Consider the following 17,472-nt stretch of genomic DNA (forward strand, 5'->3'; position numbering starts at 1 on the left):
TACACAATGTGTCAGCTGTAGGTAATAAAAAAAACCTGGCAGTGTGACTTATCTGTATAATTATCAGATCTCATTTATGTATTTATAAGTATTTCCAGAAACAAAAATGGTGCTCTACTGATGGAGATGTGATATTTGGATCGAACTTCTGTTGTTCCTATTTCTAAGCCTGTGGTTGTGGACAAATCTCTTGGTGGTGTTTCTTATGAGGTGATGGATACTGTGGGGTTTAGCTATCATTTTATCCGGCTTCTGCTGCCTGTACACACACATGCATGCACAGTCTTGAGATCCAGTCAGTGTCGCGACCTGTGAAATGTTTCACTGATGTTTCCTGGACTTGGTTGAAGTGTTTGTACTGCTGTGCTCATGTCTGTGAGATGTTCACCCTCTTTTGGCTTGAAGGCATGTTTGGAAACAAAATCGACCTTTCAGCTGACAAAGTACAGCCCAGACCCAAGTTCAGAGTTTGACTGGAGTGTGTATGTCCATGTTTCTATCAGGATTGGTCCATAGACCTGAACCGAACCTTGAGCAGGCGAGAAAAGAAGAAACCACCAGAGGGTGTTACGCTGACCGGCATCAGTCAGACTGGGTCAGACCAGCCTGTCCAGCCCACCAAAACCACCAACAGGTACACATCTGATCACTCACAACTTGTATTTGTCTGTCCATCATAAATGCTTACAGAACTGAGCATCTTTTTTTAAATCGCACGCTCTTGTAAATCCAAACTCTCCACTCCAGAGACGATTCAGGGCTTTACACATGCCATCCTCCTCCGTAAAACGTCATTTAGGAAAAGGTCAAAAACTGACGTGTAGTAACACGGCCGTTGCCATGGCAACAGAAAACATTTTGTCAGCGTGTTGTGGAAAAAGTCTTCCTGGGAAGACAGAAGTCTGCTGGTAGTTAACTGAAAGCAAGCCAGAGAGTAATGTGGAAAATTTTCTCACACAGAAAGCTCCATGAGCATCAGCGCCGGTAGTGGAAAGTTCAGAGACGGGAGATAAGTGTTGCTCAAGTCCAACACCTGCAGGAGAAGCAGTTTTCAAATGAATTTAAGATTATTAACTCGCGTTCTGTTGAAAATCTGCTTAATACACACATTTCCAATAACAGTAATGATCTAATCAAGATTATATTAAACTCTTATAAAGGCTTAGAGCTGCTTGATGTAATCTTCAACCTGATACAATAAAAGTATCGTTTTGCTCGGAAAGAAATGTAGCTGCAGTGTTGTGGCAACAGAACAATAAATGTTGATCTAAACGACAACAGGAGGCTAATTAAGATAAAAAGCACAGTGAAATGGTAATAAACAGGTGTGTGACTTCATGGGGTTTGTCTCAGCCTTAACTATCTGCATTCCTTGTAGTTTGTAGATTCTTTTTTTAAATGAATGAACAAACACCTGCTGTCTGCTTCTAATAACTTCTGAAGGAGGTGGTGTGTGTTCAGTAATCACAGCAGTGCTTGAGGAGTGTGTAGAGGAGTCAACAAAAGGAATGCTCGGCATGGAAATCATTAGACCTCTGAACTGGTGAAAGTTTTATGATGGTGGGACAGACAGACTCCCCTCCCCCTATCAGCGTTTGTTTTTCTGGTGTTTCAGTGTATTGATGGGCAAATGGGAGGTATAAAGTTTTATTGGTATTATTTTTATCTACTTCAGGTTATTCTTTGTGTAGCTGTGCGTTAATGTGTTAAGCCTAAATAGTCTTGCTCGCATCTATAAATCAGCATTTACTTTTTTTTTTCTCTCTCTTTTCAAGTTGGAAGATTGAATGAACATAGTTTAAAGCCCTCTAGAATAAGTATCAATTAAGCTCTTTGGATATTTAGATTCACAATTTAAAGGTCAAATTTGTTTGTTGTTTCAGCCATCCAAAACTAACTTCATGCCAGATTCCTATTGGAGCTGTGTTTGGTGTAATAACGCCACAAGCTCACCTTTCAGAGCATGACGGGGTTGTTCAAACAAAGGCGTTCACGTTTCACTGCTTCACACTCCAGAGCGTGCCGACGGCTGCTGCTGTGCACAGTTCATCAGTTCTGTAAGCAGAGAGTAGAAACCCAGTGTTTGTTCTGATATGGGTGAGATTTGTATGGTTCTGTAACACGTAAACTCTAGAGTGAAGTTGTTCTTATGCGATTTCTTCAGAGGGATTTTCACCTAAATAACGTAAAGCTGACAATTAAATGTTGCTCAGGGTGTGTCGTCTTGATGTTGTAAAGCTGTGTTAATTATGAGTTACAAAAATGCTAAGCACCTTTAGTGTGCTTTGTTGGATTGAATGTTATTGCATGTTGATGCCACTTACCACTGATAATTACTGGGTCATTTGTTTTCCTAAAACACTGTAATTTCTGTTGGGTAAGTAATATTTGAAGAAAGGAGGTTTAACTTTTCGACAGGGGATTTAATTTGATTTCCTGCCATCGGATGGCACCTGTAGCTGTCTGAGAGACCATTGTTTCTTTACTATCCATGTGAATTTATCTTTTATTCCCCATTTTCTTTTCCATACGGACATGCTCCAAACGGTTATGATTATTGCATCGCAACTGGAGAGGCTGTCCTACAGAAAGTAGCTAGGGTTGATCCAAAGAAATTACTAGATTTGTCTGGGGACACTTTTTTAAACCTAATAATCAGCAGGTTTCAAGCAGAACGAGAACTAGCAACATTTCTGTTAAGAAAAGCTGACATCCTTCATCCCGTGTTGAAAACCCCAGGTGGTCTCCTTATGTGTTAATGTCTTTGTACATGTCAACAACCCATCTCTCACTGTGTTCCATGTTGTCAGCCTGACTGTGCCCACTAAAACAGCACCAGTGGGCTCAAACCCATTTGAAGACGATGAGGAGGAGGAGGAGGAGGTGGCCGAGGAGCAGCAAACCACAGTCAACCACAACTCTGTGAATAAGGAGGAAATGAAAACGTTGGTGAACAGGAGAAAACCCTCCACCCACCTGCAGGCTCCTTGCCTTTCCATTTCTGTCTTTGCTCCATGGATCGCCCTTTGTGCCACGTCTCTTGTATTCGTTTCCCTTAGTTACGTCTCTCCCGTCTTCTTCGTGTCTGTTCTTCCTCAGGTGGCAGGTTGTTGTTGCTGCTCTGCATGGTCTCTGAATGGCATTGCACACAAACCCAGTGTGTCTGTTCTTCACTCTGAACAGTTTCATGTCCTACAGAACATTAAGTGTCATGCGTATGGAGGCGCATGTCTGCCGTGGGAAATCCAGTATGTTTCTGTCCTACAGTCAGATCTGAATCTCAGCACACCATTGATTTGTTTTGCTTATAATTGACTGAAAACAACAACAAAACATAAAAAGAATAGATCCAATAAGCCAAAAGTATATATTTTTTAAAACTGTGAAATGATCTGACTGTAAATCATTTGTTTTTCCACTCTGAGCCAAGTTGTCGTTGTTTAGGTGGCTCCCTCTGCTGGCCGTCTGAGTTAAACCTCCAATCATGCATTTACAAAGATGATTTGTCTTGCTTGGTTTTATGTTGCTCTCTTTTTTTAACCTTTTTTTTTGTCTTGCCTTCTCAGCATCGTGTGCACTTTCTGTTAGCTTTTGTTCTTGAAGTAGCATGAATATTTGGCTTGTAGCATCAGTCCAAACATTAGCATGTTTTCCACTGTTTTTGCAGAGAAACCAACAGATAATGTGTTCGGGATAAATCCCAAAGCTGTGTTTGGACTTTGAGATGTTTTTGCTTTTGTGTGGTTTGAAAGAATTTTATGTGGCGGTGTTTTATTTCTCACTTTTCTAACTTTAAACTCCTACACCTGGCACGACAAGTTTTCCTCAACACACAAAGCCCTAGAACAAATGTGTTACTTTATACTAAGTGGGTGTTTTGTCTGTCTGTGCAGTGCCAAAAGCATGGAAAAGACTCCAGACTGGTCAGATGAGGACACAGCTGGTAACCCTTTCTCTGCCAACGGCGAAGGAAATCCATTTGAAGACGAGCCGGCCTCTTCGGTTATATCTGTGCCTGTCAGAGCCCTCTATGACTATGAGGGACAGGAGCAGGATGAGCTGAGCTTCAAGGCAGGTGTGTATCTGGAATAACGTCCACAGACAAGAAATATTGACAGAATAACAATATTTGTCTTTTTTTTTTCTTCCTTTTCCAGGGGATGAATTTACCAAAATTGGGGAAGAAGATGATCAGGGTTGGTGCAAAGGCCGGCTCAAAGATGGACAAACTGGCCTCTATCCTGCTAATTATGTAGAGGACATCCAGTAATGAATTTTATGTTATGCATGTGAAGAGAGTGTTGTTGAGACTTGACAAATCAGATGGAAACAGAAGGTCGAGCCGGATTTAAACTCCCCGTTTGTGAAGAATGGATCGGAGGAGGCGGCTTGTTTGTCTTTTTTTCTCAGATTACAAAAGAAACTCACCAGATACTGTTGCTTCCTACAGACTGACAAAACCACAAGTTTCCAGACAACTTCAGGAAGATCACAGAACAGTTGCTGTTTGTGTTAATGTTACTTAAAATCCCATTTATGCTGTTACAGAAAAAGCTATTCAAATATATATTAGATGAGACTCAATGAAATGTCTGTGTGAACTTGTATATCGTTAAATGAAAACACTGGGATGACCTACTGAGCGCTTGTCTTGCAATGTTATACGCAGCCTTTATATGTAAGCCACTTTTAATTCATGAAGCAAGATGAACATGTTGTAGGATCCAGTCCAGTCAGGATTTTTTTTTTCCTCCAAATTAAGTCTATGGTAGGGCTTAAAGTAGTGCTTACATTATTTTGCCTTTCCTTTTCAGGGTTTTGATCATCCCCTTCAGGTTGTTTCTGTTCTGGTTAATTAAAGGGATGATAAACATCATTAGAGCGTCATCTTCACTCATGAATAGGGTTCAATTCGTTGCAGATGAATGTATACTCACTGATTGTAATTTTTTTTCACCTATTGATGGTTCACGTTTACTGACATTAGCTATTGGCAACCACTGACCTACTGCCACTTTGATAGATTGTAGACTTCAGCATTTGATGGTTTCCTTTCAAACAACACTGAATGTTTTTCAAAACTGTTCAACTCACTTGAATCTTCATGTTTTTAGTTCTTTCACTTCTCTGACCTATGAGAGACTTGTTTTAGTGTTTTGTTTTTTAAAACCATATTGCAAGTTTTAGCAATAAAGCACAGGCAAAGCGTGGTGTTGCATACATGCATCCATGTAAAATGCCTAATGTCATATTAGAACAAATTAACCATCACAATAACTTAAAGTGCAGGTGATAATTGTTAATTTATGAAGCCACATGTGCTTGCGTTCCACTTTTGTTTAAAATACTGTGACTGAAAATCAGTTTATAGATTAACTGAATGTTTTATGGCAAATATTTGCATCTGTCCATGTGGTTGGAATTGTAAATATGATTTTCCCCTTTATAGAGGGCCATTTGCATCAATTTAATCAGCCAATTCTATGTGAATAGTTGGTAATTTTCTCTTAAAAGCTAAAGTAATACTTCTTTTTCACAACCCTAAACACACCTTCTTGATCAAGTATTTTGTCTGCTTGTGTTTCTGTAGATATAAAATGTATGGATTCCATATTTGTCACAAAGACATTTTGCCATGTTTTCAGGGCATGCTGCTGTCAACAGGCAGTAGCAGCTGTACTTGCACATTAAAAAGTAAATGTTGTCACAACATAAATAAATTGATTTATTAGACAAAAGACTTTGGCTTTGTAATGAGTATGGGTGGTTCTTGTGTTGCTAAGATTTTAATTCAAAATTTAGTTTGAATTAGCAGTTTAAAATATCTCCTGCATTACTTAAAAAACATGTTTGTTTTTTTTTTCTTCTCAGTTTTTTTTTTTTAAACATGTTTTTAACATTTTTGGTTAGTTTAATGTATGTTGAAATCATTTTATTACAAAATCATGCACATTAGATCCATTCTTTTAATTTTTAGAATTAGAAAACGTTGGAATAAATGTAGGTCAAATAATGTATCAAAAGTGGATTTACAACAAAAAGATGAAATAGTCAAATAAAAAAAAAACGATTGATAATTTTGATTTGAAAAAAACGAAAAATGTGTGAATGTATTCATATTTATTAATGGATTTGTCTTCCACGCTAAACTACATTACCCAGAAGTCTTCATTACAACAACAAACCCACGGGCTCTTTTCGGCCAATCAGAGCCCGAGAATGATTTTCTGTTACTGACGTGTCGCAGTCAGTTGTTATACGGAAAAACACGGAGCTTTTCTTTTTTCTCTCTCTCTTGGTGCCATTCCTATAACCACCTGACAGGTTTTTTTTTTTACCACCAGGAGGTAAAACGATGGCGGAACCCAACAGACAGGACATTTCTGCCATTTTCAAGCGACTTCGCTCCATTCCTACGAATAAGGTGAGATTTTTACGATGGAGAGTCTTTAATAAGGAAGTCAACAGAATCCTGTGTCTGACACGTCGCACCGTGTTAAACGCAACAACTGGCTTCAGTTTACCGCTTTCATTTAACAATTATCAGCTATTTGTTATGTAGACGGTAAGTTTGATTTAATTAAATATATTACAGGGGCACGTTAACTGTTCTCCAGTAACATTTGCTTGATATTAAACTCTTATAAAACTAAATGGTGTCAAACAGATGTTAGCCATGATCAGCCTAGCTTGCTGGATTTAGACTGTTTGCATCAGTCGTGTTTGCTTAAGCTTTTCATGTCTTTAGTCCACAGTAGGTAATTGATCACGTAGGTGCAGACATCTTTAATGATAAGGAACATTTTACAGCCTGGTGTTGCGTTGGTTGTTGCGAAATGCAAGCAGCTGTTTCAGCCAGCTGGAGCACAACTAGCTAATCGTCTTGTTATCATGTACTTCAGACTCATGATCTCAGTTTAAAGTGACTGAGTGTTGGGTTGCACGCATCTTTTATTGATTTGTAATGGAAGAGAGTTGAAGTATAAGGTTTTAATATGAGTTCCCTCATGCATGTTCATTTTCTGTGTCCTCTTTTGCTCTCTGATCTTTAAGGTTTGCTTTGACTGCGCAGCGAAAAACCCCAGCTGGGCCAGCATCACCTATGGTGTGTTCCTCTGCATAGACTGTTCTGGGACTCACAGGTCCCTGGGTGTCCACCTGTCCTTTATTAGGTAAAGCATGATGTAACTAAAAAATAGAAACTCTGCACAAAAATTTAGAACATTTGTGTCTAGTTCAAGTTCAAGCTTATTTATATAGCACATTTCTACAGCAGCAGCTGCCCAATGTGCTGAACAATAAAACAACAACACTTCACAATTTAAAATGAAACACAGCACATTAAAAAAAATAAACAAACTCTGGACACAAAACAAACATATAAAATAAAAGTGGAAAAAAAAAAAACACAAGAAAAAGCTTAGGTATGACCAAATACCAGCACAAAGAAGTGGGTTTTAAGGACAGACTTCAGAGACCGATTGAGCAGCTCTGATGTGAAGGGGAAGGCTATTCCATATCTTAGGAGCAGCAACAGAAAAGGCTCTATCACCCCTGGATTTTAATCTGGCCATTGGGACCTGAAGTAATATTTTAGAAGTGGACCTGGCCGGAGCATGTTAATGTAACAACTCTGACAGATACGAGGGAGCCAAACCATTTAAGGCTTTAAAAACAATCAATAAAATCTTGTACTGGGTCCTAAAACTAACTGGAAGCCAGTGCAGAGGTAGTTGATTACTTTTCTCCTTTATTGTTAGCAATTGGCTTTGTGTTAAACATTGTTGGAAAGCCTGATTTGTCATGTTTATAACTCTGTGGAATGAGTGACACAGCTAAAGGATGTAGGTAGTGTGTGCACCAACCAAACAATGTGCCACAATCCCCTTTAAGACAAATTAAGGAGGAGAAATGATGAATCAAATGCAAATTTCCTTTTGGTGCTAATGTTGTGAAAAAATAATAAATAAATATTAGCCCCATAGACTTTAATTTGACTTGTCAACATATATGAGCCTGTTTTCTTTTCTACTTATGTTCTAACCGATATGGGTTGATTTAATAGAGATTAATTTCTATAGCACATTTAAACAGTGATAGCATCCAAAGTGAAAGTTAAAATACAAAAATACAAACAAGATGTTTTCATTTGTACTTATGCTCCAACCGATATGGGTGGATTTAATAGAGATTAATGTCAATATTGATATTATTTCTATAGCACATTTAAACAGCAGCAGCATCCAAAGTGTTTTACATGATCAATAAAAATAGAAAAAGTAAAAAAATAACAGTAAAAACAATTTAAAAAAACAAGCAAACAAAAAAAACACTAAAATACAAGGACAAAAATACAAACACACATAAAAAGTCCAATGCTGTGATCATAATCAGTCATAGGCCAAAGCAAACGTGTGTTTTTAGCCTAGATTTAGAATTGAACAGACTGTCATGGTTAGAGGCAGCGTGTTCCACAGTTTCGGAGCCACCACTGCAAAGACAGAGACCGTTTTACTTTCTCTACTCAGAAACAGAAAACTAAGGCTTTGCTAAAGCATAAAACATGTCCTCACAAGTATTTGTAAAAAAAAAAAAATATATATATATATAGTTCCACAAGTTAGGGTCTTTGTGAGTTGTGTTTTTTAATTGAGGTGTCAATTTATATGATAAAAAAAGTCTTATCTGTTACACAGGTCGACCGAGCTGGATTTTAACTGGTCATGGTTCCAGTTAAGGTGTATGCAAGTGGGAGGCAACGCCAGTGCGGTGAGTTGCTGACGGCAATTTACGGTCACAGTTTAATCCCAGCTTTATGACAGAAACGATTAAACTTTATCATTCCTGTTCCTTCTTCTGTGTCTGTTACCAATCTGACAGATTGCATTTTTCAATCAACACGGGTGCACGGCCAGCGCTGCTAATGCCAAGTATAACAGCCGGGCTGCTCAGCTTTACAGGGAGAAGATAAAGACTTCAGCCACACAAGCTACTAGAAGTCATGGCACTGAGGTAATGCCTCTTCATAGTGAGGAAACGCTGTTGCTTAGAGATTAAATGAATCAAACTCAGGCTTCCTGTCTTGTACTCCTTTGCTTATCATGATTTCTTACATCTAGAAACATTCAGCTCATTACAACACTGCTCTTCTTTGCAGCTGTGGCTCGACAGCCAGGGTCCTCTCTCTCCAACATCGCCAGCTGACAAACAGGTGGATTTCTTCAATCTACATTCACAGGTATGTCACAGTGGGGTAAGACTTTTCTGTTTTTTAGGTGCTCTGTGCCTCCTGCCTTGTGGTGCAGTGAGCTTTGCAAGATTGCAATGAAGATATAAGGAATTTAAAAAGCTCTAAGCTATCAGTGGGTTCTGCTACAAGGGATCAGTGAGCAGGCTAGATGTTATGGCAAACGGTGAAGGAAGAGTGCATCTCTTCAGTGCAGGGCTGAACTTGTGGTGACAGGAGGAAGAGTAACTTTAAAACAGCCACGATCAAACAAGATTAAATGTGTTATTGATAAATGTGCCACAAAGACTGAAAAATTACCACCAGTTACAACCTATACTTATGTTTTTCACACATTTAACAAGATGAGGTAATAGATTATATTAGGATTCCCCCTGGATGCCCCCCTGGTGAGATGTTTCGGGTGCGTCCCTCTGGGAGGCGACCCCAGGGAAGACCTAACACAAACTGGAGGGATTATATCTCTCGAGTGGGCTGGGAACACCTTGGAAACAGGACAACCTGGTTGTATGACTGGGCAGAGGGAAGTCTGAGAAAATGGCAGGCAGAAAATGGATGGATCAATCGATGTACAAATATTTTTGTTCGCAGGGTTGTTTTACATGTGATGATTCAGTTTTCGTTTTGATTCATTCATTTGTTACTGACAATTTTTATAGGCTGAAATATGATGTCATTCATCGGCCTTAACCTGTAACCAAGGCTCCGTTCACACTGCAAACTAAGTGGCTCAAGTACATGACAGACTGACAAACCTGAAGTTTCCAGATGAATTCAGGAAGGCCACAGAGCTGTTGCTGTCTGTGTAAAAATCCCATTTGGCAGCCTGAATCTGATCTTTTCCACCCATATTTCATCTTTTAATGATTTTGTTTTTTCTTTTTTAAATCAGACTAAAATGGATTCATATCTAATATTTTCCAAAGCTACATGGTGAATTTCATGTGACTTTTACGTCACTGGAATGAGGCAGAGGTCACAGTTCTGTGCCGGAGGAGGTGTAAACACAGCGTGATACATGTGACGTTACATCGTCCTCTGTGCATTTGGCTTATTTCAGAGCCATACAGTATTCATACTTTAGTCTGATGGAGTTGTGCCAAAGTCTGGGATCTGAGATCTGCCATTCTGCAACTTTTAGATGCATCCCTTCTCCAACATGCCTCAAAGGACTGAATTCCCTCATCTGTATGTCATTCAGCTCTGCAGAGGTCTCATAACAAGTTATCCATTTGATTCAGGCGTGTTGGAGAAGGGCAGCATCTAAACGTTAAAGGATATTAGATCTCGAGGACCGGACCTGGGCACCACTGGTATAACCCAACACCACAAAATCCACAAAATCTCAGCAAAACCAATCTGACCTGATCTTTAAGACTGGCAGTGTGAACGTATCTAGGCACTGATTTCTCATGGTTACTTTTGAGGGAACATCTAAAGCAGGACTTGCACAGATGTTTTGGGATTGTGGTGGAAAATACTCTGGTCTTGAGAAGTTGTAATACATCTAAGAGTCAACTGTCTTCTTACAATGAACATTTTATTATAAACTAATACAAGCACACAACAGTATTTTAAAGACATTTTTGATGACTTGTGAAAGAAAATACTTTTTTTTAGGAAAAGCAAGTTAAATTATTACAGTTTGATGCAATTTTTAATTAAAGTTCCGAGTGATGATTAGATGATATTAAACAGCAGCGTATGCTTTTGCAATATTGTCTTTGTGTCTCCACGGGAACCGTGACCTCTGTTTGTCTTTTTTTTTGTCCAGGCTGTCCCAGAAAATCTTAATCTGGCCAAAATGAGTCTCAGCTGCTCCACATCAGAGAAGCCTGTAACCCTGGAAAAAGACGAAGACAGAAATGGTATCTAGTATTTCTGATAAATAATTCAGCAGAACAAAACTAACTCCAGTTTTATCCTGAAGTAGTTTTGTGCTTCAGGAAATAAACATCCACTTTTGTTGTTGTTATTTAGGGAATTTAGAAGAGGGTCCCAGTGTGGAGGTGTTGAGTGTTTCTCCAAAAGCTAACCCAGGTTGGTTTGTTTTACTAAGCTGGTTATACTTTTATTCACCACATTCAAACTTACCTGTATCTGTGTGTTTTTTACCTCATATAGAGCCGTCTTCTCTTCTTAAAAAGAAGCCAGCCGGTCCAAAGAAAACGGTACGTTTCCGCGCTTGGATAACAGTCATTTTAATCGTCTGTATGGAATCAGATGAAGGAAGGCGTTTCTGTTTGTAGTTGGCGTCTAAGAAGGGTGGTCTGGGTGCTCAGAAGGTAAGCGGTCGGAGTTTCTCCGAGCTGGAGAAGGCGGCTCAGGCCGCTGACAAACTGAGAGAGAAAGAAGAGAGCTCTGCTGCTACCAAGAAGAACGTCACGCCCGACGAGTCGATGTGAGTTCACGTCCGTTCATTTTAGTGTCTAATTTTTTCCTGTGTTGTCGGTTTTCAGCTTGTTTTCTCCTTCTCCCCAGCGCGCCATCTATGCGACTGGCATATAAAGATCTCGAACAGAAGAGAAAAATTGAGGAGCAGAAGTTGAAGGGATTAGAGGGGAAGAAGAAGGAGCAGGCGGAGAGGCTGGGCATGGGTCTGGGCATCAGGAGGTAGGATGAGTCCAATCCTGAAGCAAAAACACTTCTTATTTCTTACTTTCTTTCTTATTGAGGCTTTTTAAAATTTTCTAACCCCTTTCTGTAGTGGAGTTTCTCACTCTGTGACGTCAGACATGCACATCATCCAGCAGGAGAGTCCACTCGGAGCCAAAACTACCAAAGGACGCCGATTTACTGATGAAGATGAGGATGAAGGATCCTTTAACTCAAAGTCAGATTTTTTAAAATGTATACTTCTAGTGTTAATTCTTTTTGTTTATTGCTGTTTTTTAATCAGTAATTGCCGCTCCGCTTGCTCTACTTCAGTTCTGAACTGCAATCTAAACCCTTCACACATTTCAATGAAGATTTGACTCATATAATAATAATAATAATAATAATAATAATTTTCTCTTTATTAATCCTAAAACAGTAAATTTGGTTCGACATTTTACCCAACATCTAGATCTACTAAAGAGCAGTGGGCTGCCGTGTTTCAATGCTCTGAGAACAGTTTGGTAGGCTAAAAGGCCTTGCTTAGGGGCCCATAGTGGTTCACTTTGTTGGTGGGACTCAAACCTCTTCAACACGGCTGCCCAAGTCTGCCCCCTCAAGAGCTACAATCCTACAACTTTTATTTGCATCCTTCTCCAACACACTGGGATCCACAGACTGTCTGGTTACCAGGCCTATGCAGAGCTGAATGACATGTGGAGGGAATTCAGCCATGTGATTCAGGTGTGCATATCTGCATCTAAAAGTTGTGGGACGATGCATCTCTCGGACCGGACTTCGGCCCCTCTGCTCTTGAATCTCGTTAAGGAAACTTAGGAAGTTGTCAAGATTCGTAAAACAATTTTAACTACAAATGTATACCAGAAGGAAACCTGACCACAGTTTCCAACTCAGACCTGCCACTGGCTGTATTTGTGATTAGGTAAGAGTGTGTGTGTGCTAATGTTGCCAGACATAATGGTGTGAGTCTCTTTTTTTTTTTTTTTTTTTTTTTTTTTCTGCTAGAAGTTTTTAGGAACATTTTCAAACAGAAAAAAACACATTTAAAAGATTACGTAGTGGTTCGACTTTACAAACTTCTTCTAAAATACTTGTAGTTATTGGTAAATCTTGTACTTTTAAGATATTTTAAATTACTACCTTGAATTGTTAGTTTTTAACAGCAGGCTATGCAAACGGAAAAATCTGATATGAGTAAAGTGGGTGAACTTCCTGACATGCCCTCGGTTATTCATGATGTCTCCCAGATAAACGGTTGGTGTAGCGTCAGCTTTCATCGTTATTTTAGTGGCAAAACTGAAACTTTTTATTTAAAAACCACAATCAAAGTGAGGATGGGGACGAGCTGCTTCACTGTCGACGTTTGTGTCCAGTATCTCCATCTGGAAGACGCCTCACTTTGTCCTGTAAAGCCATATGGTGGGATATCTGCTGTCGTTTAGGTGACAGCTAGCTGTTATGAAAAGCTGCTAGAAGACAGAGACGGCCTGAAGCAGCAGCAAAGCTCTGGTGTGGAGGGAGGGAACATTAGCTTGCTGTGTTTAGAGAAAACTTGATTTAACTCTGAGCTGCTTCTCCCCTCAGGTTCCTCTCACAGTTTGAGGATCAAACAAACCCCTCGGATAGTTTCTCTATGCGGTGGGGCGATAGAGGTGATGGAGGAGGCTGGATGAGGGAGAGCAAGAAACCAGAGCCAGACTTCTTTCTGTCTTCCACCACATCCTCACTTGATGACAGGTGGAGTGCTGTCAGCTTCTCAGCTGTTTGTCCTTTATCGGAGAGGCATTTGCCGTCAAAGTGCAGGTTCTGTTTGACCTTTTAATCTTGTTCTAGGTCTGTAGCCAGGAGGAAAGCTGAACCTGTACCAGTCTCCGATTCAGGAGAAGCTCGGAAAAAGTTTGGCAATGATGTCAAAGCCATCTCATCGGACATGTACTTTGGAAAACAAGACGACACTGAGGTATGCAGCCACAATACACAAAACACATAATTATATTCCACACAGCGTCTTAAACTTTGTATGATTATGTTATCAGAGTTAACTGATGTACAGTGGAGTTTTATTCTAATGGTTCAGTGTTTTATTTCACCTTCATAAACACACGAACTCCTGAATTACAACAATAGTAGTAAGCAATAAATCGATTAATCGCACAATAAGAAAAATTGTGCGCAATAATTTTGCCGGACACAAAAGTTTTCATTTGTCTTTCTTTTCTCGTGTCACATTTGTTTTAAGACAATAATAGCTAAACACAGCAACACAACAAGCTTCCATTTGCACTTAAAACACTTCAGTTTTCCCAGCTGTGAAAAAAGATCTTAACAAACAGGCTAGCTCATCTTCCCGACAGTTCGATCACTTTGGTTTTTAACCGACAGATAAATACAACCAGGACAGTGCAACATGGCGTGCACTCAGGTGGGTAAAGTGATGTTGCCCTTTCATATTGTTAAAAAGATGACATTTTGAAAAATGTTGCAAACATTTCACAGCCAGTATGAATCGCCTGGATGAACATTCAACTTCACAACTTTACAATGACATGAAAAATGACATACTGAAGGCGATCAAAGACATTCAGTTTTACCTTTTTACATTCTGTCAAGTACAAACATGTCTCCTTATATGAGCTTAACCATACACAATGTAACACTGTTACATGATGTTTAGAGAAAATATGTTCCAGATCACCACGTTGCCAAAACCGCAGGAGAAATCCTGATCTGTTTTAGCAGACTGGGGACTGGATGAACATAAACTAGTCTCCACATCCAGCTAAAGGTTCTTTAGAGATGAAGTATGTTGATCTTTGAAAGGACATACTAGCATTATTATGGCATTGTTGTTATTTTAGTTGAAAATGGTCTCAAAATGAAAACAATAATTGCTTCACGCAATATTATCGTCTATCGCAATAATTTCTGAGGCAATTAATCGCATGGCAAAATTTGTTACCGTGACAAAGATGCACCAGTACGGAATTTTTTAAATCATTTTTCTTGTGTTTTTTTTTGTTTTTTTTTAACAATTTAATAAAAATGTTTGCAGGTATGGTTGAACTTTTTTGATTTATGGTCCTTAGTATGAAGCCAAAACTCGACTGGAGAGACTTGCTGGGAGTGCAGCAATAAGCTCAGCAGACCTGTTTGATGATCCGAAGAAACAGACTGGTAGGACACAGCAGCTTCATGCTGCCTTTCTAAAACACAACCAAGCATGTAGTTTGGCTCGTCTGATTTGTTTATATCTCCATCCTGGTCCATGGGACTCCCTGCCCTGCATGTTGGATGTTCCTGGAAGTCACTCATCAAGAAGCAGGGCTAAAGCAGGGCGATTCGCTTTGGTCCCCTGACGGCTACAGTCCTGCAGGTTGTCAAACACACCTGACTCCGATTAACATGTCATTGTGCAGAACTTTGTCGGCTGTTGGGTCCATGTAATTTGAGTCAGGTTTGTTGGAGGAGGGAACCAGTGAAACTCTGCAGGACTGCAGCCCTCGTAGGCCTAAATTTAATATCCCTGATCAAACCCTGATTGATTCATATGGCTGGTTTATATGCATAACTTTTCCGCCTTTATGAGCATAAACAAATATTATTAACCAAATATTTGAGATCCTTCATGAAGGTTGGATTTAACAGCCCTGCTGCACGTAACCATCTGTCTGACGGTTGTCTTCCCGTGTGCAGGGGGCTCATACCGTCTGACCAACATGCTGCCCAGCGCTCCTGACATGTCACAGCTTAAGCTGGGAGTCCGCTCAGTCGCAGGGAGGCTGTCTGGAATGGCAAGTGGTGTAGTTAACTCAATTCAGGTTGGTCCAATACACCATTAATGCACCTTTAAATGGCTTATAAATCAACATCCTGAATATGTAAATGGTCTTGACTACAGGTTCTTATAAGATGCATCTGTTTTTAATTCATTTCAGGATCACTACGGTTCCTGAGTGGCGGTATTGATGTCATTTCCAGTGAGTTACGGACTCTCACCAAGGGAAACACCGACGAAGAAAGATCAATACTCAAAAATACATCAAAATGTATCTGTTTATTAAAGATGGCGGGTAAATCAATCTATTTTCAGTGGGGATGAGTTTTTCTGCAGACACCTTGATGCGAGGTTTCTGCGTAAAGTCCAGACTTGAAGTGTAATTAGTTTGCATTCAGGCTCTAAGGAAGTTTGGGGAATAGATATTTAGAAAAACTATGTAGCAGATGCTTTCTGGTGTTTATGAAGGAATTTTAGTTCCTTTTTTTAGTTTATTTGTTGACAATCCTGTAACTGGATACCATACCCATCACAGACACACCTTTGTGTTTCAGGCTGTTTCTTGTTCACATTCACACCGGTTTTAAGTGTCCTTTCCATCCACAAAGTGCAATTATGTTTGCTCCTCACAGACTGGACCAAAAGCTGAAAAAAGAGACCTTGGCAGGACCAAATATATTTACTCTGTCGTCGTGAACCGATGTTTGGTGGCTTCATTAGCTTCACTATGTTGTGTACAGTTTGACATTGAAGTAGCATTCAAATGTTAAATTTTACAAGAAGGAAAAAAACAATTGAGAAAACTTTCATATCTGTGACTTGGTTAGCTTAGTTTAGATGAAACTAAAATGAAAACCTGGCTTTTCATGTTGGTTACAGATTCAATAGATGATATAAAGGTGGTTTAATACCTTTTTTTTTTTATTTTACTTTTGGAACTATAGTGAAGGAGTTATGCTATATGCTTTGTATTGGGAGAAAAAATGCATTAACCATTCTGAAATGAACTTAAATGCACCTTTGTTGCACTTAAAATGAGACAGTTTTTACTATAGAGGAGGTTCCTTTAATGCTTTCATTTAAATATTTGTTGAAATCTTTATTTAACAGTCTGTGGTGAATTTGCAGAATTCACCATGTTGTTATGGAAGACTGTTAAAGGCAATGATTTCATCATGTTGTGAGGCCTTATGTTTGTTTCTCGTCTCATTTCCACTCGAATATAAAAGTCTGCACCTCACTTTTCGTTTGTTTTATTTCCGTAGCATACTGCCAATGTTTGAAAGGTTTCAGCTACATCAAATTTGACAAGATTCATTATTCAGATTTAAAGGATTGTTGTTTTTACAGCCCAGACTAAGCTAAAGCTGATTGGACACGTTTCAAGGGATAACACTAAGTGGAAACAAGTAGAAGAAGAAGGAGTTGCTCATCCCACAGTGACAAAATCCTTCTGTTTACTGCTTTCATCCAAAGCTCCAAAGCACACCTAAATGACATCATTGTTAAGTCATTTTGTTACCTGTTCGCACATAATTTGCGTATGGCAGCTTTTGCTTGGAAGTACTCTAATGTTTTCCTCTAAGTTAATCATGCGTCCATGTTCAGTTTGTGTGTTATCTGTCTCTGTTACGCTGTCTTCTGCTGTAGGATGCTGTTAAATGTACATCAGTTTTGTGTAATTTGCATGGGCTTTAGTAGTTTATAGAATCCCCTGACGGATGCTGTTTGGTAATGTCATGTTAGGCTTTGAATTGCCATTCATACAAAGCTACTGATAATTAGATTATGACCATTTTTGCATTCAGTATGTATGGAAAAATTTTGCAAACAT

The 17,472-nt window shown here is 39.3% G+C and overlaps 2 protein-coding genes across 5 annotated transcripts in view; both read left to right on the top strand.

Moving 5' to 3' along the window:
- The window catches only part of pacsin2 (protein kinase C and casein kinase substrate in neurons 2), an 18,324-nt gene extending 12,599 nt beyond the window's left edge, over positions 1–5,725 (top strand). For 2 of the 4 annotated variants that reach the window (XM_079263243.1, XM_079263245.1), the window contains 4 exons: positions 504–634; positions 2,811–2,945; positions 3,894–4,075; positions 4,158–5,725. In XM_079263243.1, coding sequence (XP_079119369.1) covers positions 504–634; positions 2,811–2,945; positions 3,894–4,075; positions 4,158–4,270 — 561 coding nt within the window. In that variant the 3' untranslated portion in view covers positions 4,271–5,725. Of the gene's footprint in view, positions 1–503; positions 635–2,810; positions 3,059–3,893; positions 4,076–4,157 lie in introns of all 4 variants that reach the window. The other 2 variants (XM_079263244.1, XM_079263246.1) reach the window with 2 other exon arrangements.
- Positions 5,726–6,300: 575 nt separating this feature from the next.
- arfgap3 (ADP-ribosylation factor GTPase activating protein 3) lies at positions 6,301–17,467 on the top strand. The gene is made up of 16 exons (XM_079263401.1): positions 6,301–6,424; positions 7,054–7,172; positions 8,697–8,769; positions 8,881–9,012; positions 9,158–9,238; positions 11,022–11,115; positions 11,228–11,287; positions 11,372–11,418; positions 11,497–11,648; positions 11,729–11,860; positions 11,955–12,080; positions 13,448–13,600; positions 13,697–13,823; positions 14,950–15,037; positions 15,557–15,681; positions 15,799–17,467. The coding sequence occupies exons 1-16, from the start codon at positions 6,356–6,358 to the stop codon at positions 15,814–15,816; spliced, it is 1,596 nt and encodes a 531-aa protein (XP_079119527.1). The 5' UTR covers positions 6,301–6,355; the 3' UTR covers positions 15,817–17,467.
- The last annotated feature ends 5 nt before the right edge of the window (positions 17,468–17,472 follow it).

Source organism: Telmatherina bonti, assembly GCF_933228915.1.
Source record: "Telmatherina bonti genome assembly, chromosome: 23".
NCBI classification, from domain to species: domain Eukaryota; kingdom Metazoa; phylum Chordata; class Actinopteri; order Atheriniformes; family Telmatherinidae; genus Telmatherina; species Telmatherina bonti.

What these genes read in the sequence shown, in the direction of transcription:
- arfgap3 (XM_079263401.1), top strand. Translation starts at nt 6,356, where the DNA reads ATGGCGGAACCCAACAGACAGGACATTTCTGCCATTTTCAAGCGACTT. An exon ending in TGGGAGGCAACGCCAGTGCG is followed by an intron (nt 8,770 to 8,880) that starts GTGAGTTGCTGA and finishes CCAATCTGACAG; the next exon opens with ATTGCATTTTTCAATCAACA. An exon ending in GAAGGATCCTTTAACTCAAA is followed by an intron (nt 12,081 to 13,447) that starts GTCAGATTTTTT and finishes TTCTCCCCTCAG; the next exon opens with GTTCCTCTCACAGTTTGAGG.